The sequence below is a fragment of the Onychomys torridus genome, chromosome 9 (genome assembly GCF_903995425.1).
Source record: "Onychomys torridus chromosome 9, mOncTor1.1, whole genome shotgun sequence".
Taxonomy (NCBI): Eukaryota; Metazoa; Chordata; class Mammalia; order Rodentia; family Cricetidae; genus Onychomys; species Onychomys torridus.
In genome coordinates, this window is record NC_050451.1 from 103,241,110 (window position 1) to 103,268,127 (window position 27,018).

Genomic DNA, 27,018 nt, shown 5'->3' on the forward strand with positions numbered 1-27,018 from the left:
CCCGTCCTTTCTCCTTTATATTCATAAAACAAACAAAAAACAGCAGCAATAGCAAAATAAATAAATAAAAAATAAAAAACCCCTCTCCTGATAAATTTTTGTGATTTCTTTGCTCTAACATTTGACAAAGAACAATTTGCTTATTTCATGTCTCTATACAGCAATTGTGCTAAGGTCCTTTGTGGAGTGTGCAAGTACATCCATTGGAAAGAAGACAGTTAGGCTATATGGTGGGATTTATTTTATTTTTGGAGAAGTAATTGTTTGGATTCAGTCTGTTACTTTTCTCTTTTTATAGTCTAAAAAACCAACAAAACAACAACAACAACAAAAACAAACAAACAAGCAAAAAACCCCGAGCAAACAGAAGACTGAATGTTTGCTCTGTGATGGTTAGAGTTCTCCACAGCTTCGAAAGGGAAGGCAGGCTACTCCTCCTTCAATCAGCTAGAAAACTGTAACCCTTTTCTCATTTTGATCAGAAACCAAATCAGCACAGCGGTGGGGACACTGTCCTCATATACTTATCTCATTCATCACAGGCAGAGCGATTTTCCCTGTGGCACGTCCTGCTCCCTGCTTGATTTCTTGAAGTTATCTGGTAAGACTAAGCTATTAGCAAGCTTAAGTCGGTGATAATTAGCTGTACATTATTATTGCAAAGTGGTGTGGCTGTGCCAATTAAGTGGGTAATTAGGAAAACCCCAGGACAATAAATTAAGACACAGCCTCAACACCAGGGTCCCATCTGTTCACCAGCATGCTTTCCAATTATCCAAGTTTCTCAGTGCAGAACATGCCATGAAGGGATTGGCTACATGCACCCTGTGCTTTTGGGTGAAAGGCAATGTCCTAGGTACTCAGCAAAACTGAGATGCTTAGTGTCGTGGAGGACTTGGCGCCCAGTAGGAGTAGGATGACCTTTTCTGCATGGTGCATATTCAAAAAATTTTCATCAGAACACAATTGGAACATCATGCCCAGAATTTCCTTTTTTTTTGTTTTTTTTTTTTTTTTCAAGACAGGGTTTCCCTGTGTAGCTTTGCGCCTTTTTTGGAACTCACTTGGTAGACCAGGCTGGCCTCGAACTCACAGAGATCTGCCTGCCTCTGCCTCCTGAGTGCTGGGATTAAAGGCGTGCACCAACACCGCCCAGCAAATTTCCACTTTAAAATTGTGTTTATTAAGTTATGATTTGGGTGAGACTAATCACTTGGATTATCAGAAGTTATATTTATTAAAAAGAGAAACTAAATGGACTCTTTACATTGTGTGTTTATACAGACCAATAAGCAATCATGATGAGTGAGGATGCCATTGTTAACTAAAGCAAATCATATTCAGGCAATACACATACACACACACACACACACACACACACACACACACACACACACAAACCCAATTAATTAAATGTAGAGGAAATTATACTCAATAAGAGCACTAAAACTTATTAGGTTTATTCCCAAGATAAATAAAATATATTTGTATTAAATGTGTCAGTTACTTAAAACACATGAGTTTATAATTACTGAATAAAGTATTATAATGCCTTATTAATGAAACAAAAAGGAGTTAAACTTTATAATTCTATATAGCACACTGACTGTATGTGATTTTTAAGTAGTCAATCTATCTTGAGATACACTGGACTGAAGATAATATTGGAAATATACTCTATGGATGGATATATACATAGTTCACAAAAAGGGAAACTCTGAAAAGAATTTACTATCTCTTGGAATAATAAAGCAAGCAATTTACAATCTGTTTTCTAAAAGGAAGTAAGTCCTTTGAGGTGTCATTATTTATTACCTGAAAGTTTAATTTAGGAAAATAAAGGTCATGCTCTTTGAATGAGAAAATTTTTGTTTAATTGAAAACAGGACTTAGCAAGCGGTGGTACTACTTAAGTGTTTCCAGGGCAAGCCAGGCCATAAGAGAGCTTGAAATGGGGTGCCAGAGGTGAGGCCAGAGCGTGCACTGAGGGAGCAGAGGTACACGTAGGCCAGAGTCCAGACTTCTGTGAGTAATGAAGATGAGGAATTGCAGGGGGTCAAAACTCAGGCCTACAGGAAGCACCTAATGCCAGAAGGCAGAGCAAACATATGGCAAACGTTTAGGCTCCTGGTTCTTAACCTTTGGGTATCATGTATCCCACAGAGAACTGATAAAGCATTCCCAGAGAAAAGGCTCCTAAACAGCACAGGAAGAGGTGTGTTGTGTTGGAAAGCAATTTGCTCCAGCTGAAACTAATATTCAAAGAAAGCTGTCCTTAAAAAAGGAAGAAAAAAAAAGCTTTTATTTTCTCTTTGCTCATGGGAAATTGCACAGCTATTGCATAAGACATCTAAATTTAATGCTAGGCCACAGATAACTAAACTGACACTAGACACCTCTGGACCTGAAAGGAGAGAAGTAGTGTCAAGGAGTTGATGTGAATCCATATTAAAATTAGAACTGGTCTTTGATGTGGCTATGTAATGCAGGTTTAATATCTAATAGATTTTCATTTTTCTGTTTTGGTTGACAAGTACCGAAAGTTGTAGAAAACTATGATGCAATTCCTGCTGAGTTAGAACTCTCATTGTTTGCTTGTTTGGATGGCTGTAGGCTTATGTCAGGGAACATCACAAATATTGTAAATTTTTCTTCTTCCATTGACACTCTCCTAAGCATTGTTCATTGTGTTAATCTGGGGCATCTGTAATAATACATTTGCCATTTTTTCTCCTTTTTTGTTTCCTTTTTTATTTATTATATTTGTGTTTTAATTTTACACATCAGCCATGGGTTCCCCTGTCTTCCCCCTCCTGCCCCTGTCCCCATCTTCCCCCCAGCCCCTCCCCTCCATTCCCATCTCCTCCAGGGCCAAGACTCACCTGGGGATTCAATTCAACCTGGTGGATTCAGTACAGGCTGGTCCAGTCCCCTCCATCCAGGCTGAGCAAAGGAAGAAGCAAAGTGCTAGAGAGGTCCCCAGAAATCCACAATAATACATCCACTGTAGATGACTGGCAATGGTCGAGAGAAAGCCTGACCTAGTCTGGTGATCAGATGGCCAAACACCCTAACTGCTGGGACTCTCATCCAATAACTGATGGAAGTGGATGCCTTGGGCTTACAGAGGGACACTTTACATTTGCCATTTTTAGGTTTAAATGAGTGAAAAAAGATTTTCACATATTTCACACCATAGAAAGAATAAGAAAATATACTTCAAATCATGGAAAGTGTGCCCTTTACATTGGACAGATTTCAAACTCTTTCTCAGAAAATCTATTTCCAAGTAATAGATTTCTCAGATATACCTGGGGCTTTTGATAGTGTTTATAATGTTATCTTGGGTTATCTCATTTATGAGGCTCAAAATATGCCCCTGCAAGGAAATCAAACTGTGAGTGAAATTCTTGCCAATTGACATACCTGAAAGTTCTTTCTTTTTTTTCTTTTTGCCTGCCTCCCTCCCTTCTTCCCTGCATTTCTTTTTTCCTTTCACCTCAAAGAGACAAATAGTTCTTCTATTTATTCCCCTCAGAAAGTCAACAAACATCTACAGTTTTGAAAAGAAATTCAAGAGTTCCCATTTTCCCACTAAATATTTTTTTAAAAGGTGACTATTCAAGTTTCTACCATGCTGAAGCAGATGACCTTTACAAATACATATCATTTAGGATTGTTTACACCCCCTGTTTGAGGTAAATATGACAGCAAATGATGCTTGTTTCTGTTCTAATGTAGAAACATTATTTGTATTTGAAACAACATTGTACTTCAGATTTTCTAGCTCTATGTTCTACTTTATTGGGCATGGTAAAGAATATTTCAAACACTGTACATCTGTCAAGTGCCTTTAAAATGTCTTAAAGACACATCCACACATCAAGAAAATGGAGAACAGGAAGAGGAAAGGGTGTTATAATAGCATTGTTATCCATTACCTTTCTAAAAGAGATAACAGAGTTGTAATTTTCCCAGCTGTCTTTAAAATAGTAAAATATGTGTCAAGAGTAGGATTGTAACATTTGATAGAAACAGTCCTATTTATTAATGTATTTATTCATTAACTTTCCATCTCCAAGAAATCAGAGCAGCATTTCCTAGTGTCTTTAGAATCACATGTGGTTGGTTTCTCTTGGAAGTATAACAAATGGAGTTTTGAGGGAAGTTCCAGGGTAATTCTTCGTGTTTAGACTCACATTTGTAGAGTTAATAGACATGTCAAGCCTCTTTCTAAAAAATATGACTCCTCTTTGATGATTTTTGAAATCAATAGAACTAAGGCTCTTCTCTTGCTGTATTGGTTTTACCTTCACCTACCAAGAATCTTGTTATAAATCAAATATTACAACTTTGGGATCTTGTAAATTGAAGAGACTCAATGGATTTATAACCTTCATCTTATTTGGCTTTGTGTATAGTTTCCTATTAAAGCCAACCCTGATGTAAATTCACACAAATTAAAAAAAAAACATAGAAGAATAGAGAACTTTAATTTCTATCAAGTTGAATATATTTGGGATGTTATAGCTCAGTAAAATGGTTACACATATCGAACCCTGATCACTAATGTTCTTTATATAAGAGTGAAATGATAAAATCTAGTTGCTGTTTGGGTTACAGTACTGTGCAGCAGCTTCCTCCCTGACTTTCACAAACACAACAGCCCCCCTACTGAGACCTTGTGAGTCCCTAACTAACAAACTGTGGTGTCAGAATCTTACATTAAAGGGAATTGTTTGTTATATTGCTTCTATAGCCTGCTCCATACCCCCTCCCTGCCTGGGAATCAGAGAGCCTGGGTACAGGCTTGTGCAGTGAATACTCTCCTACTCAGGAAGCTAAAAATGAGATTCCACTTCTATCATGAGAACTGTTTCCTCCTGTTAGGGTTTGAACTCTGCTGAGAACCCATAACAAGCTGTTGTCCCTCTGTCCCTTTGTCCATGGCATTAATATGTTTTCACATAAACTTGTTACACTCAGGAATCCATCTCCATGTCCCCCCCCTTTCACCAAATCCTTTCATTCTGATACCCATTAGACTGGAAGAAAAATAATGCCTGGGTCACATGTGACAATTGAGGTCATTGCTTTCTAAAATGACAAGCAGTTACAGAAATAGTGGTAATGTTAAAGCCTCAAGTGGTATGTTTTATCTAAGTGGTCTTTTTAAAATTAATTAATTAATTAATTTTATTTATTTATTTTTTATTTATTTTTTCCTTTTTTGTTATTTATTATATTTGTGTTTTAATTTTATACATCAGCCATGGGTTCCCCTGTCCTCCCCTCTACTGTCCCCACCCCCACCTTCCCCCCAGCTCCTCCCCTCCATTCCCATCTCCTCCAGGACCAAGACTCCCCTGGGGATTCAATTCAACCTGGTGGATTCAGTACAGGCAGGTCCAGTCCCCTCCTTCCAGGCTGAGCAAAGTGTCCCTGTGTAAGCCCAAGGTTCCAAACAGCCAGCTCATGCACTAAGGACAGGTCCCTGTCCCACTGCCTGGATGCCTCCCAAACAGTTCAAGCTATTCAACTGTCTCACTTATCCAGAGGGCCTGATCCAGCTGGGTCTCCACAGTCTTTGGTTCATAATTCATGTGCTTCCATTCATTTGGCTATTTGTCCCTGTGCTTTTCCAATCTTGTCTCAACAATTCACACTCTTACAGTCCCTCCTCTTTGTCGACAATTGGACTCCTGGAGTTCAACCTGGAGCCTGGCCTAGGATCTCTGCATCCACTTCCATCAGTTATTGGATGAGAGTTCCAGCATGACTGTTAGGGTGTTTGGCCATCTGATCACCAGACTAGGTCAGATCAGGCTTTCTCTCGACCATTGCCAGCAGTCTACAGAGGATGTATCATTGTGGATTTCTGGGGACCTCTCTAGCACTCTGCCTATGTCTGTTCTCATGTGGTCATCATTTATCATGGTCTGTTATTCCTTGTTCTCCCTTTCTGTTTTTCATCCAGCTGGGATCTCCTGCTCCCCTAAGCTTTCTTTCCTTCAAACATTGCCCTTCATTACTCCCACTGTCGTCCAGGTTGTTCATGTAGATCTAATCCATTTCTCTGTCATTGGGCGATCCCTGTGTCTTTCCTTGGGTCCCGTTTTCTAAGTAGCCTCCCTGGAGTTGTGTAGCAGTCTAGTCATCTTTGTTTTACATCTAGTATCCTCCTATAAGTGAGTATATACCATGTTTGTCCTTCTGAGTCTGGGTTACCTCACTCAGGATGATTTTTTTCTAGATCCATCCATTTGCCTGCAAACCTCATGATGTCATTGTTTTTCTCTGCTGAGTAGTACTCCATTGTGTATATGTACCATATTTTCTTTATTTATTCTTCAGTTGAAGGGAATCTAGGTTGTTTCCAGGTTGTGGCTATTATAAACAATGCTGATATGAACATAGTTGAGCAAATGCCCTTGTGGTATGATTGAGCATTCCTTGGGTGTATGCCCAAGAGTGTTATAGCTGGGTCTTGGGGAGATGGATTCCCAATTTTCTAAGGAAGCACCATATTGATTTCCAAAGTGGCTGTACAAGCTTGCATTCCCAGCAGCAGTAGAAGAGAGTTCCCCTTGCTCCACATCCTCTCCAGCATAAGCTGTCTTCTGTGTTTTTGATCTTAGCCATTCTGACAGGTGTAAGACGGTATCTCAGAGTCATTTTGATTTGCATTTCCCAGATAATTAGGGATGTTGAGCAATTCCTTAAATGTCTTTCAGCCATTTGAACTTCCTCTGCTGCGAATTCTCTGTTTAGTTCTATAGCCCTTTTCTTAATTGGACTGTTGGGCATTTTGATGTCTAATTTCTGGAGTTCTTTATATATTTTTATCCTCTGTCAGATGTGGGGTTGGTGAAGACCTTTTCCCATTCTGTAGGCTGTCGCTTTGTCTTGTTGACTGCAAATAGATCCACATCTGTCACTGTGCACAAAGCTTAAGTCCAAGTGGATCAAAGACCTCAACATAAATCCAGTTACTCTGACCCTGATAGAAGAGAAAGTAGGAAGTAGTCTTGAACGCATTGGCACCAGAGAGCACTTTCTAAATATAACACCAGTAGTACAGACACTGAGAGAAACAATCAATCAATGGGACCTCTTGAAACTGAGAAGCTTTTGCATCTAATTGGTCTTAATGACAGATCTACTCATTGTCTTTAAAGCAGAGTTGAGGGACAGGAACATTTGGACTGAAAGTAGAGAGTATTTGAAAATTCACAAGCATAAACTATTTTTATTAAGTAAATAAGGCCCTGGATGTGAAAACATATACTTTTGTGTGTAATAAAGATCATTAGATAATAGCAAATGAAAACAAGAAAAACAAAGCAGAAAATGGTTGGTTTTCAGATGGCCTAAGGGAAAGTTAAGAGTGGGCATTATCTAGTTAACTTTTTATTTCCTAAGTCAAGAGAATTATTGTTAAAATGTTACCAATAAAAGACAGGAATATCCTCAAATTCTGTATCCCCAGATGTACACACAATGAGCAGAGGAGATGGCTGAGTAGACGAAGTGCCTGCTGGACACGTGTGTGAGCAGCTGACTTTGATTCCCAGAACACAGGTAGAAAGCCTCAGATTGCCAGTACTTGAAACCCCAGCAATACAGGGCCAGAGACAAGCAAGTTCCTGAAACTTGACCAGCTATGCTAGACGAAATGAGTGAGTTTCTTGTTCAGTGTGAGACCCTGATTCAAAAATTGGCTTCATCTTTTTCTTTTATCAGCATGAGATTCCTGGGGCAATTCTAATTTCCTGAGGTGCACTGTTTTAATAGTCTAAGAGCCCAGTAGAAGAGCACAAGTCTTTTTAGCCTGTCTTCAGTCCTGCCAAGCAGGCCATTTACATTCTCTACTCTGCTTCAATGCCTGAATCTTAAGGTGTAACATGCCTGTATCTGAATCAAATGTCAGAAACAGAATGCAAGTGGAACCAAGGTTAGAACATGCTAGTGTCTGAGTGCCATGGATAGGAGCCATTTCTATGTGGCTTTTAGCTACTTTTGGAAGGGCTGGCACAAGTACAAGTACATCCAATTAGTTCAAGACAGTATTTTGTCATGAAGCCCAGGATAGCCTCAAACTTAAAATCATCCTTTAGTTTGCCAAGTGCTGGGATTACAGGCAAGTGCTACCATGACTAGCATGGCTACATTTCAATTCTAAGAACTTCCTCTCCTTGCCTCTGGACAAAAGTCTCTGATTAACTATTTGATAATAATTTCTTCCCTACTGTACTTCACTGCTGAGATGAGACGTGTTCTGGTTCGTCTGATTCATTCTCATGTTGGGGTGTATAACTGACAGATGTCAAGGACATGTTGCCAATGAATTCCTTATGGCCGATTTAAGCAGCTATGTGAAATAGGTGTGGCTTCCAGGTCAGGCATAGCCAAAGCCATCTGTGCTTGTACTGTGGGTGATGGAGTGCCTCAAGTTTGAGGGGAAGAACCTTCAATCTCTCCATTGCTCTTCTCTCTGTGCAAACATTAAATCAATCTTTTTTTCCTACTTTTCATTGTTAAGGAAAAATGGAAAACAATCAGAATGCACCAGATGTTGATCCCATGCCTCTACATGCACAAATATACCCATTCATGTTGCTGTCTAGGATTCTTGATCAGATTCATTTTCTCTGCTAAAGAATTGAAAAGCAGGAAAAATCTCAAGTACAACAGGTAGCAGTTGTGAAATTCTAGAACACAGCAGATGGAATCCACTGGTGAAGTTAGGCTTTTATCGGTGTGAGGGAATGCACACACACAGGACCTCCCCATGTCTCTGCCCCTGTCTCTGCCCCTGTCTCTCCCTCTCTCCCTTCCCTGTTTCTGCCCGTCTCTACTCCTCTCCCTTCCCCTCTATCTCCCCTTCTCTCCTTCCCCTATCTCTTCCCTGTCTCTCCCCCATCTATGCCCCTCTCCCTCCTCCTCTCCCTCTTCCTCTCTCCTCTCCTTTCCCCTCTCTCTCCCCTTCTCTCCTTCCCCTATCTCTCCCCCATCTATGCCCCTCTCCCTCCTCCTCTACCTCTTCCTCTCTCCTCTCTCCACTTTCTTGCCTTCCCCCCTCCATACACTCACTCACACACTCTTACTCATTCACATTCTCAAACTCTCACATTCCTTGTGCACACATAAAGACGCACCCACACCCACACCTCACACCCCCACACACAGAGCAAGCACATAGGCAGACCATCTATGGTTATTGGGGCAGAGGGGTTACTGGGGCACCTGAAAAATCCAGTTTCTCTTTGAGAGCTGGAGCATTTAAAGGGCTTGCTTTCCCTATTAGTGCTGGTCAGTTTAAACAGAGATTGCTTATCAGCAGGCTGGGTCCTACTTGTGGGAGACAAAAGGCTGCCATGTCTAAGTATATTTATTTATTCATTTATATTTTAAGTTGCCAAGCTTTTGTCTCAACACAGGAGGGTGTGGATGAAGCTAGCCACCTTGGAAATGCATTATCTTTATTACCTAGTCATGACCCCCTCACCCCATCCATCTGCCTGTCAAGGAATCTAACTCCTAGTCTTTCACATTAACAAATGTATGCACTACATACTACATAATAGTACCCCCATGTAGGTAAAATACACAATATCAACATGCAGTTAATAGTTATTTGAATTATTGAATAGTGTCCTGAATTAAAACCAGGAACACTGCAGATGTACCACTTCACTTTCTTGTTGATTTTGACCCAATTATGAATAACTTGGCATACTCATTTAAACAAGTAGAATTGACCACATTAGTTGCAATTTTAGTGGAAATAAATAAAAGTTAATTTGAAAAGGAATTACATCTTTTTTTTTTCTTTGAGTGGATACCAGTTTCCTTACTATGGCCAGATTAGCTTTAAATCTTTTCTATTTGGTCAAGTATTTTTTTTTTTATATTTGATATTTTTACTTAAAGTTCTTTTTAATGGAGAACATGGTCAACATATGCTAAGGTACATTTTCATAAGACAGAATAATATTAGATTTAGGCTTGACATGACATTTCCTAATGATTTGTAACTCACAGAAGAGGAAAATGCATTCAGAACATGTATTTCTTTTTGGGATGGTGAGTGATAGTGTGGGGAGTTTCTATCCTGATTGTTGTAGGCTGTCAGCTCAGGGCTAAGCTAAAATTACCAGAGAATTCTTACCATGGAGCACCTGTCTAAAAAGAGCTGCCTATAAGAGATGGGGAAATATATTTGTACATTTTGTAGACTCCTTCCTATTTCTAGTTCCCATTCTTTCCATGTTACTGCTCTTCCTTCCATTCATTCTTCACCTACTTTGGTGTGTAGAGGAATCACCTTCAGCCCTTTAATGAAGTGAAATCCTGTCAGGTGAAAAAGACTTCCTGTGAGAAGGGGAAAACCTGGACTCACTTAACCAGAAAGGAAAAAAAAAATCTGCAAATGATGGCGAACAAACCCAAGGTCACAGTTCCATGATGGGAAGTGGGTTCAGGGAGGGTTCAGAGAACAGATCTCAGGAGTTCCTTGGGTGGTACAAATATATTAAAAACAAAACAAAACAAAACAAAACCAACAACAACCATTACCAGTTTTATGTTTTTGAAACACACTTCTATTTGTGACAAATACACCTTGAGCCTTGCAAAGCATTACATCCTAGGAAATATTCACCATGCATTCCTCTGGGCCCCAGACCTAGACTTCCGCTCTCTGTTGGCTCATCAAGCTACACACATTGTACCCACATTGAAGTATTTTCAAGCACTTACAAAGAAAATAGTTATTGCTGTTGGGATAGAAATCTAAAATTATTTTTTTCAAATACAATGACTTAGGTGAGAATAAAGTTAAATGATTAAATATAGATTCAGAACAGCAAGAGAAAAATAGTTCTTATCTCGAAGCATGTAATTATATATTTCCTCTGCCGAGCCGGAGACTGACATTTTAAATGTCTACTGTTTGACAGCTGTGGTCAGACATCTCTACAGGGTTGAGCCTGCTCATTAGTGCCACATTAACCTTAGCTTTGCCTCAGGCCATTAACTAGCAAACTGCACATTTGACCTTTGTTCTACAGATATTTTCAAACAGTGTGCAAGGTACTGCTTTTAATTTGGGTTCTGTATTATGTGTGGACTGACTTTATGGGTAAAAGAAGAAAAAAATCAATACATGTCATTAAATAAAGAAACATGTGGTTTGAGACATTACACAGAGGAAAGCTCCATTTGAAGACAGGATTCTTTTCCAATATTTTCCCAGATAATTAGCTTTGGTCAAAATTAGAAATAGTTTCTACTGTCTCCAGTGGAAGAGATAGACATGGAATGCAATGTGTGACAATATACAAATGGTTTAAATGAAACAAACTGTTACAAGATTAAGATAGTAGACTGAAGCTATATTTTTAGAAGTGTCTAATGAAATAAAATGCAAACCCAAATGTAAATTAGAGCCACATGTTTACAGACACATAGTTCCTTAGATAAACAAAGTTTAACTTCATATGGGTGCCACTCTTCATACCCAATGTATGAGGCATATGTCAACCTTGTAAATTGTAAATTACGTTAGTTTAGTAAATTATTTTATTAGACTGTGTACATGTGGCTATATTCAATTGTGAAATATTGTTCCACACTATACACTTAAGTATGATCTATATTTGTGAAGTTTCAGGGGTTCATGATACCTGGTCAAGTATGGAAATTGGTTGGCTCCAATTTTGTAGAACTATATCATCCTTATAGTTCCACCTTTCTAGTGCACCACCCCCCTATGTCTGACTGCTTGTTAATATGCATGTAGAGAAAGTTGGGAAAGGGTAAACACCAGACTGTCAACATTGGTTACTTCAGGAGGATACAAACACTACAAAGGGACTCATTAACTTGATCTTCAGTTACCTTTTGAATTATCTTATTGCTCAGTAAAAGATGTGCTTTTGTTACTAAAGGTAATCATTGTATTATACCGACTTGAAAGTGTTGTTCAATTTTATAGTAGTAACTGAGCATGACCATGTCAACAAACCACAAAGGACAACTCACAGATGGGTTGCATTTCTTTTTATATATTTTAGCATGTGATGTATCAGGAGACCCTTCTGGTACTGTTGGCCTCAAGGGCATGGGAAGCAATGAAGCAATAACTATGCTGGACCATGTTTCTCCCCTGCCTTCAGTAAGCTCAGGGCAAACAAGGCTGCAGGGTATGAATGAGCAATTGTGTTACAGACCTTTTCTTCTTTACTGAGCCAGCACTGCACAAGGCTAGTCACCAGCTAGTGATTAGAATTTACTCCATTCTCTGCTTCCTGTGCTGCATATGTCAGACTTCTCGAGATATATAGATTATTCCTATCTGAACATACTACATTCTTAGTGCCAATTTCCACAAGAAGTGACATATCTGTTTTCTAGCATAGCAGTATACATACACATAATGTGTTTGCTTTCGTAATGAAATAATATCCATAAATTCTTGGAACTATAGCAGTAGTCCTCTTTAACACTTTTAAATTTTGATTTTTCAAACCTTCAGCATGTTTCTGATATTGATAATTGGTGTGAAAAATCTCATATATTTACTGTGATGGAAGAAGTCAAAGGACAACTTGGAGTTGGTTCTCCCCTACCATGTGTGTCTCAGGACTGAACTTAGTTGTCAATCCTGCTAGCAGGTAGCTTTACCTGCTGAGCCATCCCACCAGTCCTATCTGTGTAGTTGTTTTTTTTTTTTTTTTTTTTTTTTTTATGTGATGACGACATGTAAGTAGGAGAGGGACATTTTTCAGGTTCTTTCTAACACATAACACAGTGTATCTGTGATAGATTACTGTAGTATCTTATGACACAGTGAGGCTAAATAGTAATGGTTATTATACTTCAATGTAGTTCATTCCCTGGGATTGCTACTGAGTTAGTAATCCTGACCTTTAGACATCTAACATTTTGATAGAATATACTAGGGACATATGGTTTTTCACAATCTAGAAGTAGGTCCTATGGTTTAAAGAATCTTAAGACATTTTTCAGTTTAAGAGCTTAACAATACCATCATTTAAAAAGCATATTGTACTAATTTTCAATTCTGGAAACTATGAAAAAACTAAGACATCACCAAGGGCTAATTTATCAAGCATTTGAACATCTGTTGGGTATAAACGATGATGAAGTCCTCAGTACAAATGATAGACAAGATAGAGCTTTTGCTGGGAGGGAAGAACCCTCCATTAGAGGGGGCAGATTTACAGAGTAGAAACAACTGTAAGACAGGGACTATTATAAAGACATGGAGGAGAAACAGGAAGAACCTGTAGACACTGCATAGACCGATGAAGAAGGAAGAGAGGAGGACAGATTTAAGTGAGACTCTGAAGAATGATGAGTAGAGTGATGTAGAAGGCAAAACTAAGGGGGGGGGGGAATGAAGATGCTAAGCACAAGTTTTGTTAAAGCAATACAGATACATTTTATGCAATAGCTCAATAAAAATGTGATTTTTGGCTGGAGTGTGGGACTAGAAGCAAGAACCAGTATGGGATGAGGCTACAGGGTGAAAGTGAAGAGGTCCTGGCCATTGTCAGACATTTTTATCTAAATTACTTTGTATTTCAAAGCATCAAAAATGGCATTCATGAGTTCCAATGTTGCTTCTCAGCGTAGCTTAGGAAAGGAATTGAAGGGAAAGAGAAGGGGCAAAATTAAGAGGCATGGCCCATCTGTTAAGTTTGAAGCCTGAATTTATACATTTTTATACGGGCCTGGTAGATGAAACTTTGAAAAAAACATTGAGACAAGGAACACTTTCCCATATCCTTTTAAATATTGCAATTCAATTCCTCATATGAATTATATATGATTTCTATATTTCAGTGATGTTTCCAGGCCAAGATGAAAAACTTACATAAGTAACATAACTACTGAAGGATAATTAGCAAAAGCTTTTAACTTTTCCCTGCATTTATTATGCTTCCAAATTTAAAGAATATCATCTTCATGATGGTAGAAAAGTAAATATATGGATTAGCCACACCAATATCAATTTAGATGTAGAATATAATATTTCTTTTTTGAATATAATTGAATATAATATAATATTTCTTTTATTGAAATATTTCATGTTAACTAGAACTGGAATCACATGTATAATAAATAGTCAGCACTGAGCTGGGAAGGAAGATAGGGATTGCTTTATTATTTAGGTGATAAAAATACCCTAACAGAAGCAACTTAAGTAAGAATTTCTTCATTTTGGTTTATAATCTCAGAAGGATACAGTCTATTATGGTAGGCAAGGCATGCACCAGGAACAAGAAACTGGCTAGTCACATTACATCCATACTTAAGAACCAAAGAGTAAACAGAAAGTGAAGCCAGCTATTAATTCTCAAGGACTACCCCCAGTGACTCACTTTCTCTAGTAAGATTGTATCTCCTAAAGTTTTCATGACCTCCCCCTAAAACACCACCCTCTTTGGAAACAAATGTTCAAATGTGGGACTTTAGGCTACATTTCACATTCCAAGCACAAGGACCAAAATCAATTGGTTATGTTGTAGCAGATAAGTCTTTTTTTACTACACTGTGTCTACTACTTATTTCCAAACAACTCAATCACACTTGTATCTAATGTAGATCCTTCTAGAACCTTAGTGAAACTACATTTTAGAATAGTATTACTTATTATTTGACAATTTCATACACATATAATATATCTTGATTATATCTCTGGTGGTTTGAATGAGAATAGCCCTCACAGCTTCATGTCTTGAATATTTGGTTTGCAGTTCATCTAACAGTTTGTGAAAGATAGGAGATGTAACCTTGTAGGAGCAGGTGGCCTTTCTGGGTACAGGCTCTGAGATTTCAAAAGATCCAAGTCACTGTCTCTCTCACTCTGCCTTTTGCTGGTGAGTCAGCAGGTCTCAGGTGTTCTCCCACAATATCTGTGCTCTGCCATCACATATTCTAACCCATTGAAATCATAAGCTCAAAGTAAACACTTCCACAAGTTGCCTTGGTCATGGAGTCTTACATAACAACAGAACAGTAACCAAGACAATATCAAACCCAATTTTCCTATCCTCTTTCCCCTAGACATCTTCCAATACAGTCCCCACATTGTGTGCTATTCCTCCTTAAAAAAATTAAACAACAAAAAAACTGAGAATCCAGTTAGTGCTGTCAATATATTCATGAGTGTGGGGCCATCCACTGGGGCATGGGCAGCTTACCAGAGACTATATGCCATGCCCACAGAAAATGACTCCCCTTCCACCAGCAGATCACTGTTGCCAATGTCTCCTCAGTTATCAGTTATGGGTGGAGCCTTATATGCCTCTCTCCCATCCATGTTTGAATGTTGATTGTCTGGATCTTATGCATAAGGCTTTTTCAGATAACCCTAGCATAGTGACTTCATGAGTACCACAATCATGTCACATCTGGATGACAGCAGCATTTTTCCATCCTCTCTATCTTAAACTGTTACATTGTTTCTACTTCCTTTTTTTGCAATGTTCTCTGAGCATTGGAAGGTTGAAACAAAAGTCCCATTTAGGGTTCTAGCCTTTTTTTTTTTTTTTAGTTATAAGATTCTGCATCAACTATTGAACATTGCAAAAAAGATGCTCCTCTGGCCAAGGCTGAGAATAACTCTAATCTATAGGTGTAGATATAAATGCTTAGAGGGCAATTTGAGTACCATATTTATTATGCAAAACAACCACAGTAGGTTACTATACAGAGCTTTGCTGGTTCTGGGATTTGGACTACATTTGCACAACCAGACAAAATTCTTATTGTGGAGGGGCCCTTAAATCCACTGAAAAGGCAGTTCTAACTGTCATGACTTCACTGTACCAGTTAGCACAGTTTACCTGGGAGACCAGTATTTAACTTGCAAGGTCCATATCTGACTAAATCTATTGAAGATTCCCCTTCCTCAATGGCCTGCATATTACATTCTGCAACTTTGAAAGGAACCAAGTATGGAAGAAGTTTCTGTGTCAGTCATTTCCAGCTTGATTTCTATATGTCCTGAAAGAGTAGCATGTATTCTCTTCTCAAATAGGACCTTAACATCTAGCTGGGCAACCAAGAGCAGCGGCAATCAATGTACTGTTTGAGGTGGAGCAAACCTCAGGCCATAACAATTTAGTCGCCATGTATAACTGACATAGTATTTCATACTGTGAGCAATTGTGCTGACTTCAGTCCTGCTTATTCTTTTGTTTGCATGACTTTGTGACTTTGCTTTCTCCCCCCTTTTTATTTTGAGTACCTTTGGCATTTTTCTTAATACATAGGAATTCTCTGTGAAATTCCACTAATATCGATGGCTTTGCTTACCACTTTTCTGGTTGAAGAACCAGACATTACTAGTCTGTCAAGATCTAAAGTCCAATATTTAAGAGTGTATTGTGTTATACTCAAGACTCTTCAACCAGTAGCATCAACAGCATTGACCAGCCTTTGTGTAAAATTGTCACGACCGCCTCGACCAGCAAGGAAGACGCAACACCGAGCTCTTCTTTCAGCAGTTTACTCAGGAACCTTGAACAATCTTCTGACCCCGGGGAAAGCCCGCCCACGACCTAAATAGTCCCTGGGTGGCCAACCCCAGCCTGCCACGTGGGTACTGTGGATAGGTCCAGGTTCACGGAAGCAAGCCAGATCCTAGGACCAAGCCAAATATGGAGTTGTTTACTCCTGAGAGCACTCACCATCGGGAAGGTGGGGGCGGAAGCCAGCGCCATCTTATGGGTGTGGCTGTGCACAGTTCTCTACAGTTCCCCCTTTTTTATTATAAACAAGCAGGCAAGAGTAGAGGTCCGATCTCTGCAAAAAAAATTTAGGACAATGTACTGGTGTTTGTCCAGGTGTCATCCACCCAGAGAACACTTGACCTGTCCGATACCCTTTTTTGCAGAGGTGGGAACTGGGGTATCAACCCACGTGCAATCAGACATGTTCTTCTCGGGACTTGATCATGGCATATGCCCCGAGTTCAGTGCACCAGCCTCGCATCCTGCACTTCAATAATCTTTAAGGGTGGCCAGCCAGGCCTGAGGGGACTGTCCTGCCTCTATGGCAGTAAAGGCTTGTATGATCATGGCTGTATTACGCTGTTGAGAAACCCTGACTCTGCAGATGCACCACAGGCAAGCTAGGGAGACCAGCACCAAAAGGCCTGCTAAGGCTCCCAAGCTCTCCCACTACTTGAGATGATTCATGGCATTAGAGATCCATGTAGATAATCCTTTTGCCAGTCCAGCATCCACCCAGGTCGAGTTCACCATGACAATAGCCACTCTCAGCTGTTCCATCAGGTTGTCGAACTGGCATCAGTCTCAGGAACACGGACAGTATCCCCCATCTGTTTTCCAGCATTCCCGGCTGCATTGTCACGAGGAAGAGCAGGAGGATCATCATTTTGACCATTGTGGATTTCCCCACACTGGACTCTTCTAGTGAGGCGTTCGGGCACCCACACCGGATCTTGTTGATCCTGAGGGAAAACACAAACAGAACCTCGTGCCCATGTCAGCACGGGATCGGGCCCGCGCCAGAGCCCTGTCAACACATCTTTACATTTTACCATTCCTTTAGCTGTACCATGAGACTCATGATGCCTATCCGCTGAGGAATGGCCCTGAACATCCAAATTTAAAAAATTGATGGTAAATAAAGCAAGAGAAAGTCTTTCCTTTGGGGTATGGCCGAGGCCTATTCCCCCTTTTTGTTTTTGCAGGCATTCTTTTAATGTGCGTTGAGCATGGTCCACAATGCCTTGACCTTGGGGATTGTAGGGCAAGCCATGTACAAGTTGCACCTCCATCTGATGACAAAAGGAGGCAAACTGTTGTCCCGTGTAAGCAGGTCCATTATCAGTCTTAAGTTGATGAGGTTTTCCCCAGGCCGCCCAGGCCTCCAAACAATGGGCAATAACACTGAGTGCCTTTTCCCCAGTCAAAGGTGTGGCATGCATGACACCTAAGCAGGTGTCCACAGACACGTGCACATATTTTATGTGTCCAAATTCAGAGATGTGTGTCACATCCATTTGCCAAACCTTAAGCGGGAGTAGACCCCGGGGATTTACCCCAATACTGGGCGGATGTTGATAAACTACACACTGAGGGCAATCTAGAATCACTTGTCGAGCATCAGCTCGAGAAAGTTGAAACTTTTGTTGTAAGGTTTTTGCATTGACTGAAAGGTTCTGGCTCTGTCTAAGGCAGAGCTAATGAATATCCATTCCTTTCGAGTCCATTGATCTACTATATCATTACTTTTGCTCAGGGGACCTGGCAGGTCTGTATGAGCTCTAATATGTTGGGGATAAAAGCAGGACTTCCTATGCCAAATCAATTTTTGCAGTTGTTGAAACAAAATGTAGACCAGACTGGAGCTTTTAACAGGTCCTGCTACTTCCAAAATTTTGAGGGCATTAATAACGTAGGCAGAGTCTGACATCAAATTAAAAGGAAAAGGACAAGCCTTAAAGGCTTCAATCACTATCTTCAATTCTACAATCTGAGGGGAGCCAGGTTGAAATTGGTGTTGTACAGGCTCTTGTGTACCTATCATGTATATGCCACATCCAGTCTTAGATAAATCTGTAAACATATTTAGGGCATTAGGGATGGGCTGAGATGACGTTATCCTAGGGAATACCACCGGGTGTTCCTTAAAGAACCCTAATAGTGGGTGTTTGGGGTAATGGTTATCCATGCATCCAGTAAAGCTACATTGCAAAATGGCCCAATCATCTATTGTAGCACACAATGTTTGAACTTGACGACTGGTATAAGGCACTATAATGGTAACTGGAGCAACCCCAAAATACTGTAGGCATTGTTGGATTCCAATCATGGCAAGGTTTGCCATAGCAGTAGGGTAATGTTCAATGGATTTAGTTGGCGAAATCTTGGAATAAATCCAGAATAATGGCCCATCCTGCCATAACACCCGGTGGGCTGGTAATTGGTAGGAAGGATGCACAGGATAATGTCTTTACCTTCTTGTAACCTCTGTAAGAAGGCACCCTGTAACCTCTCTTCCACCTTTTGTAAAGCCTTCCGTGCCTCCTCAGTTAATTGTCTCGGAGAATCTAATGCAGAATCCCCATTTAAGATGTTGTAAAGAGGCTTTAAGTCATAATTTGGTAACTTTAAATAACATCTAATCCAATTTATATCTCCTAACAATTTTTGAAAATCATTTAGGGTTCGTAAATTATCTTTTCTCAATTCCACTTTCTGGGGGATGATACATCTTTCATTAACCTTTGCTCCTAAATAATTAATAATTTTGTCCTTTTGTACCTTTTCAGGGGCTATAAACAGCCCCCTCCCTTCAAGCATTTTGACCAGATCTACATAGGCTTGTTCCAGCATTTGTGTTTTTTCTTAACCTTCAGGTCTCTAGATCTAAGCAGCTCATTAAGAGCCAAAAAAATTGGGTGCGAAGTAGAAGCGCCCATGTCTAAAACTTTTCAACCTTTTAAACAATGTTTCACTTTCACTCTTGGTAACCTTTTAAACAATGTTTCACTTTCACTCTCTCTTTGCCTACAGAGAAGAGCAAAAACCTCCCAGCTTTCACTTTCACTTTTGGCTCCTCCCGCTGCTCATTCTTTGTCTACAGAGAAGAGCAAAAACCTCCCCACTTTTGTCGCGGATTCCCAATTCACCCAGGAATTCCTTTAACCCTGCTTTTGTCACGGGTTCCCAATTTGCCTGGGATTTCCTTTAGCCCTGCTTTTGTCGCAGGTTCCCAATTTACCTGGGAACTTACCAGTGCACTGCCCTGACTGCAGAAAGTTCTGAGCCCTCCTTGAAAGTAGTGAAGTCCCCGTACGGGCCACCACTTGTCACTACCACCTCCACCAGCAAAGAAGACTCAACACAGAGCTCTTCTTTCAGCAGTTTACTCAGGAACCTTGAACAATCTTCTAACCCCAGGGAAGGCCCGCCCACGACCTAAATAGTCCCTGGGTGGCCAACCCCAGCCTGCCACGTGGGTACTGTGGATAGGTCCAGGTTCAGGGAAGCAAGCCAGATCCTAGGACCAAGCCAAATATGGAGTTGTTTACTCCTGAGAGCACTCACCATCGGGAAGGTGGGGGCGGAAGCCAGCGCCATCTTATGGGTGTGGCTGTGCGCAGCTCTCTACATAAAATACAGAATTTTGGTTCCTTTTTAGAGTTATTAGGTCTACATCTGCATGGTGGCAAGATTTGTAGATGATGTTTACACTCATGAAGTTTGAAAAGTAGCATTTGACTTGATTCTTAAGATTGGTATCTCACAAAATATCAAACCAATCACTCTAATTCTTTGGTCTTTGGTCATTTATTACTCTGATGACTGTTAATTAGGTCTACTCTCAGTCACCATCATTACCCTCAGATCTAAAGCAATAAATAAAACAAAACAAGTAAACAGAAGAACCCCTGCCTGCTTGACTATTTTATCTAGAGCAGGAAGATAAGAAACTGAAAAATATAATGAGAACATTACACACACACACACACACACACACACACACACACACAGAGTAGGCTAGAGAGAGTATCAGGAAAGATGAAAACATCAAACAGGATAGGAGTATTTGAAAGTATTGGGGAGGACACTAAGGAAATGCTGTTTCTTCTTTCCTTGTGTGTATCAGTGAATGATGCCACCTCAGTAACCTTAGTTAGAAATTATCTTAAATGTCTTACTTCACATATTAATTCTTGATTTTGTGAGTGTTCGTGTGCATGTGTGTATTAGTGTTTGCATGTATGTGAGTGCCAATTTATGTGCAGGTGTAAATGTACACATGCACACTATACATGGGAGGTGTGAAAGGTACATTGTGTCCTCCTCCATAGACTCTGAATATCTGTACACTGGCATTTGAATTTGCAAAGCAAGCATTCTTTGTCCTTCCAGGTCCTGATTTCAAAACCCACATGTCATTGCCTTCTAAGCAAAAAATGCAAAATTCTTCATTATCATTGCATTTTCCCTTCTGTAATCCTCAAAGGCAAGGGAAATAGAAAGTGAAAAAAATAAACCTCAGTTGATACACTAAACATTCTTTACTCTATTAAATTTTACTTTAGTACTTCTGAAATATTTTATATCTAGGGCTTAGAGTCATGTATAGTAAAAACTTACTACTTTATATTCCTTGTTACCAAAGACTCAGAAACATGATAGAGGTTGAATAAACCTTTATTCAGTAGGCAATTTTTAAGCATGTTGTAAGCCAGATGTCTTCCACATGGAATAGAAAATAATTGTGTCTCTGTGTTGAGATGCCAATAGCAAGGGAGGGCTTTAGGGAGACTGCATGAAGTGGAATGTGTGCATGTAGGTACATGGTATCTAAAACCCTTTATCTTTAAGATTCATCGCCAGTGAAAATTTTCTATTCCAAAAATAAAGATAAATATTAACATGACATTCTTTTATAAAATAATGATTTTACTGGTTGTTATAAAAATGTCTTAAATATATAAAAGTCAATTAGTAAAGTATAGCATTTTATAAGGTGTTTGTAGTGATAGTTATTTAGATCTTCTCTATGGGTTTAAAAACATTTTTTTTTCCATCTAGACAATTCATCAACAGCCTTAGACTGCACAGGTCTTTCTACGGTGGTCTGGCTGATCAGCTTTGTATCACTGACTTAGCTGCCGCTGAAGGAAGACCCTGCTGGAATGGGGAGGATGTAGTGAAAAGGTAAGTTAGGAGTGACTTTCTTCCTTGCTTTCTTCCACCGTAACTAGATTAGATACTTAACAGAGATTAGAGGCTAATCCTTCTTTTCAGTTTCTTAGATTATTCCAATCCTTCTTACCATTTCACTCTGAGGGCACCATGTGTTGATTTAAAGTTTCATCATGTCCATCTGTCCAATTTACACACAACACCATCCTTGAAATTGTTATCTTCTGTCTAGTTGACTTTACTAAGTATCTTGTTTTTTAACTTCATGAATATTAGATTGTGAAGAAACTCACTGAAATTTTAATACTCATGCAAAGATAAGATTGAGAGAAGGGATACGTAGAGAGAAGAAAGTACTTCCAAAGCATAAGATAAAATACACTTTCATTCATACACCCCCTGTGTAAGATTTGAACCCTTAAAAGGCATATTTGAATCTCTGGAAATTAACTTTGTTTTCAGCTATTTGGTAAAAAAGATACTATGTCTACTCCCTTACATGCCAATCCCATGTGGTTGGTATCTGATGGCTTAGTTATCACAAGGACATGCTCATTTAAAATCATCTAGCTACCATTCAAGTACTAACCAGGTCTGACCTGGCTTAGCTTCCAAGATCAGATGAGATGGGGCTTGTTCAGGGTGGTCTTACTACAACTTGATGAGCCATATTTTGTCAATATCCATGGGAGCTCTGCCCCTTTCTGAAAAGAAATGAAGGAAGAGTGGGTGGAATGGAGGAGACAGAAGGGGTATTGGGAGGGAGGGGATAGATGGAGAGGAGGGAGGGGGAACTGCAGTCCAAATGTAAAACAGTTCAAAATAAAACAACAACAACAAAATCACCTAGCAAACTGAGTTACTCTGATAAATACATTTGGCAGTACACTTTAAATACAGATGTCTGTAATAATATTTTTTACAAACTTTCTAGGTGATCATACTTATTATAGTTAGAAGCTACATCTAAGATTAACTATAATCTTATAGTTAATAAATCAGAGATCATGAATAGTCATAAAATGACTTTGAAAATAAAAACTGTAAATTGTAATAAAGTATTTGGTAATCTGAATAAAATGTTTTTTATCATGCTCTTTGGATATTGGACTGTATTTTTAAATGTTTATTTCCACTTATTTAAAGCAGTCATAATATTCCACTGAGTGGGTAAAATATTTCTGTCCATATGAATTTTCCTTCTAAAATCCTACTGATTTCTACTTTGAATTATAATTTTTCTCTGCTTATTATTCAAATTGAAGTGAACTCTGTTTATTGACAATATTTCTAACAAAGATGATTGAAAATCCCATGATTATAAATGAAAGATTAAGCATTTAATGCAAATGTGTTGTATTATATTATGTTTTCAAAATCTTCATTTGTAAGTATTTATGTTCAATTTGTGTAATTCTTTTGGTATTTGTTTGAGATTTGACTAATAGGAGAAGCCAATGATATAACAAATTTTCGGATAGAAAATAATTTAAATTCACATGACACAATTTCTTTACTCAGTGTAACACTTAACGACCTCTGTATTTGAATTGAGAAGCCACATCTTTGGATATAGTTCTCCATGAAGAGTGCCTGCATTTGTAGCACAAAGTAATTCTGGGTTGTCACCTCCTTCGTTTATCCCTTCCTTCCCCATACTTCTGAGGACCCTTGATTACTGTTTATCCTGTTTAGAAGGACCAAGTGCAGAGAGACTCCAGCTCAGGAGAACAAACCTCACTCTACCCTTAATGTCCTGAAATCGATCTTCCAACCCCATTGCCTCTGTGGACACCTTCGCCTTCTTTTCAGATATTTTGTTTTCCCATATCATGGCTCCAAAGTCTATTCCTGCTACATTTTTATTTAGCCAATGTTTTTGCTCCCAACTTCCATTGTTAGTATACACATTTCAGTCATTTTATTTTAAGGCAGTGGGCAAAGAACTTTAAGTGCTGGGTCATTTAATTCTCCCAAGACAACAACAATGTATTAAAGTATATTTGTTGTTCCATATGTTTTTTCTTGTGAATACTGAATTTTCATGGGTACCTTATCTTTTTTACATTCTTGACTTAATATTGTATTTTCAGTCATGACTTGGTCAGTTCTTGAAGTAAATTTAGAGCAACAATATTTTGTCAATGCAAACTCAATGCTAAATATTTAGATATCTTTGCAATCTAGTAAAATTCCTTATGCTGTACTCACTGTGGTTTTTAATTGGATCACTACTCTTTTCTTTTTTATTCCTTTTCTTATGAAAAGTAAAAATTCACTTTATGAGAAGTGTTATTAATATCTTTAAATTTCTAATTTATAGTTTTATAACAGTTTTGTGACATTTTTGTTAAGGCACTGATATATGTATTTTAATATTGAACTCCTGAATTAACTTATTATCAGTTATCTGGACTCAGTATTTTATAGAAATGCTATTTTCTAAACTAATTTTTTCTTCAGAAAAAAATATAGCAAGAGCCACAGTGAAAAACTGTAGGCAGACTTTGCATTAGACACTCATTTTATAAACATACCATTAGTTAAAAGAAATAATGCCATTCAATTTCTGGAAATTTGAAACCAAGTGAATGTGTGTCATATTTAGGGGAGACCTTTTTTTAAATTTATTGTATTTGTGTTTTAATTTTACACATCAGCCATGGGTTCTCCTGTCCTTCCCCCTTCCATCCCCCCCCCCACCTTCCCCCCAGCCCCTCCCCTCCATTCCCATCTCCTCCAGGGCCAAGACTCCCCTGGGGATTCATTTAAACCTGGTGGATTCAGTACAGGGTCCTGTTTTTTAGGTAGCCTCCCTGGAGTTGTGTAGCAGTCTAGTCATCTTTGTTTTACATCTAGTATCCTCCTATGAGTGAGTACATACCATGTTCATCCTTCTGAGTCTGGGTTACCTCACTCAGGATGATTTTTTTCTAGATCCATCCATTTACCTGCAAACCTCATGATGTCATTGTTTCTCTCTGCTGAGTAGTGCTCCATTGTGTATATGTACCATATTTTCTCTATCCATTCTTCAGTTGAAGGGCATCTAGGTTGTTTCCAAGTTCTGGCTATTATAAATAATGCTAAAATGAACATAGCTGAGCAAATGCCATTGTGATATGATTGAGCATTCCTTGGGTATATGCCCAAGAGCTTTCCCTATTTGCAGATGACATGATAGTATACATGAGTGACCCCCAAAATTCAACCAAGGAACTGATACAGCTTATAAACACCTTCAGCAACATAGCAGGATACAAGAACAACTAAAAAAAATCAGTAGCCCTCCTATATACAATAGACAAACAGGCTGAGAAGGAAATCAGAGATACATTACCCTTTACAATAGCCACAAATAATATAAAATATGTTGGGGTTACTCTAACTAAGCACATGAAGGGCCTATATGACAAGAACTTTAAGTCCCTGAAAAAAGAAATTGAAGAAGATGTCAGAAAATGGAAAGATCTGTCATGTTCATGGATAGGCAGGATTAACACAGTAAAAATGGTGATCTTACCAAAAGCAATCTACAAATTCAACACAATCCCCATCAAATTACCAACACATTTCTTCACAGACTTGGAAAGAATAATACTCAACTTCATATGGAAAAACAAAAAACCCAGGATAGCCAAAAGAATCCTGTACAATAAAACAACCTCTGGAGGCATCACAATCCCTGACCTCAAGCTCTACTATAGAGCTACTGTAATAAAAACAGCTTGGTACTGGCATAAAAACTGACATGTGGACCAATGGAGTCGAATTGAAGACCCTGACATTAACCCACACACCTATGAACATATAATTTTTGACAAAGAAGCCAAAAATGTACAATGGAAAAAAGAAAGCATCTTCAACAAATGGTGCTGGCATAACTGGATGTCAATGTGTAGAAGGCTGCAAATAGATCCATATCTGTCACCATGCACAATACTTAAGTCCAAGTGGATCAAAGACCTCAACATAAATCCAGTTATTCTGAACCTGACAGAAGAGAAAGTAGGAAGTAGTCTTGAACACATTGGCACCAGAGAGCACTTTCTAAATATAACACCAGTAGCACAGACACTGAGAGAAACAATCAACTAATGGGACCTGTTGAAACTGAGAAGCTTTTGTAGAGCAAAGGACATGGTCAACAAGACAAAGCGACAGCCTACAGAATGGGAAAAGGTCTTCACCAACCCCACATCTGACAGAGGATAAAAATATATAAAGAACTCCAGAAATTAGACATCAAAATGCCCAACAGTCCAATTAAGAAAAGGGCTATAGAACTAAACAGAGAATTCGCAACAGAGGAAGTTCAAATGGCTGAAAGACATTTAAGGAATTGCTCAACATCCCTAATTATCTGGGAAATGCAAATCAAAACGACTCTGAGATGCCACCTTACACCTGTCAGAGTGGCTAAGATCAAAAACACAGAAGACAGCTTATGCTGGAGAGGATGTGGAGCAAGGGGAACTCTCTTCCACTGCTGGCAGGAATGCAAGCTTGTACAGCCGCTTTGGAAATCAATATGGTGCTTCCTTAGAAAATTGGTAATCTATCTCCCCCAAGACTATTATCCTTTTTATGGTAGGTTATAATACCATCACATCCATCCTGGGGAAACTATGCCCAAAACATCAACACACTAAATTGGTTGCCAAGATTGATTTTTATCATTCATGGTAAGACTGGATTGATTACGTCAGCTGTGTTTCTTCTGCAGGCATTTGTTAGGAGGAGACTGATAAGATTATTCCTGTGCACAGCTGTGCTGCTCCAGAGGCTTAGTGTAGAGATGCTCTGTGTCATCAGAGTCTGTGAAATTGGGTAAAAGCAGGAGACCTGGAGATCCTTGTGAATGAAAGAAAATGTCTCAAATATCTGTAACGTAAGGAGAGTTTTGTCTCTAAACAGTCTATTTTAACTCCAATAAGAGTGTCTTATACTCTCCTATAACACTGAGGTCAAAGGTCAAGCTCCTGAATGGAGATGAAACTGATCAGCCCCTGCAATCTCTAATATGCATCTCTGAAGGTCCATCTTCTCCAACACACTTTCCTTATCTTGAAACAAAATTATTCTCTGGAAGGCATGCCAGTCCCGTTCTGTTCTCAGTTATCTGGGATCACAAATTGATTGTTCAGTGATTCACTTCCCTCTAGGCAGTGAAGTTTAGGTGACAGCCCTGTTAATTACCAGGGCTTGCATCCCCCACTTATTAATAGACAGAAAATCTAGTAACTCTCCCTGGATACCCAGGAATTCAGGATCTCTACATTAGCCCTGGAAA

The 27,018-nt window shown here is 39.1% G+C and overlaps 1 protein-coding gene across 4 annotated transcripts in view; it reads left to right on the plus strand.

Annotated features, from left to right (window-relative positions):
* The window catches only part of Gpc5 (glypican 5), a 1,359,592-nt gene that overhangs the window by 314,405 nt on the left and 1,018,169 nt on the right, over window positions 1-27,018 (plus strand). For all 4 annotated transcript variants that reach the window (XM_036198928.1, XM_036198931.1, XM_036198930.1 and 1 more), the window contains exon 5: window positions 21,612-21,737. In XM_036198928.1, coding sequence (XP_036054821.1) covers window positions 21,612-21,737 — 126 coding nt within the window. The remainder of the gene's footprint in view (window positions 1-21,611; window positions 21,738-27,018) is intronic.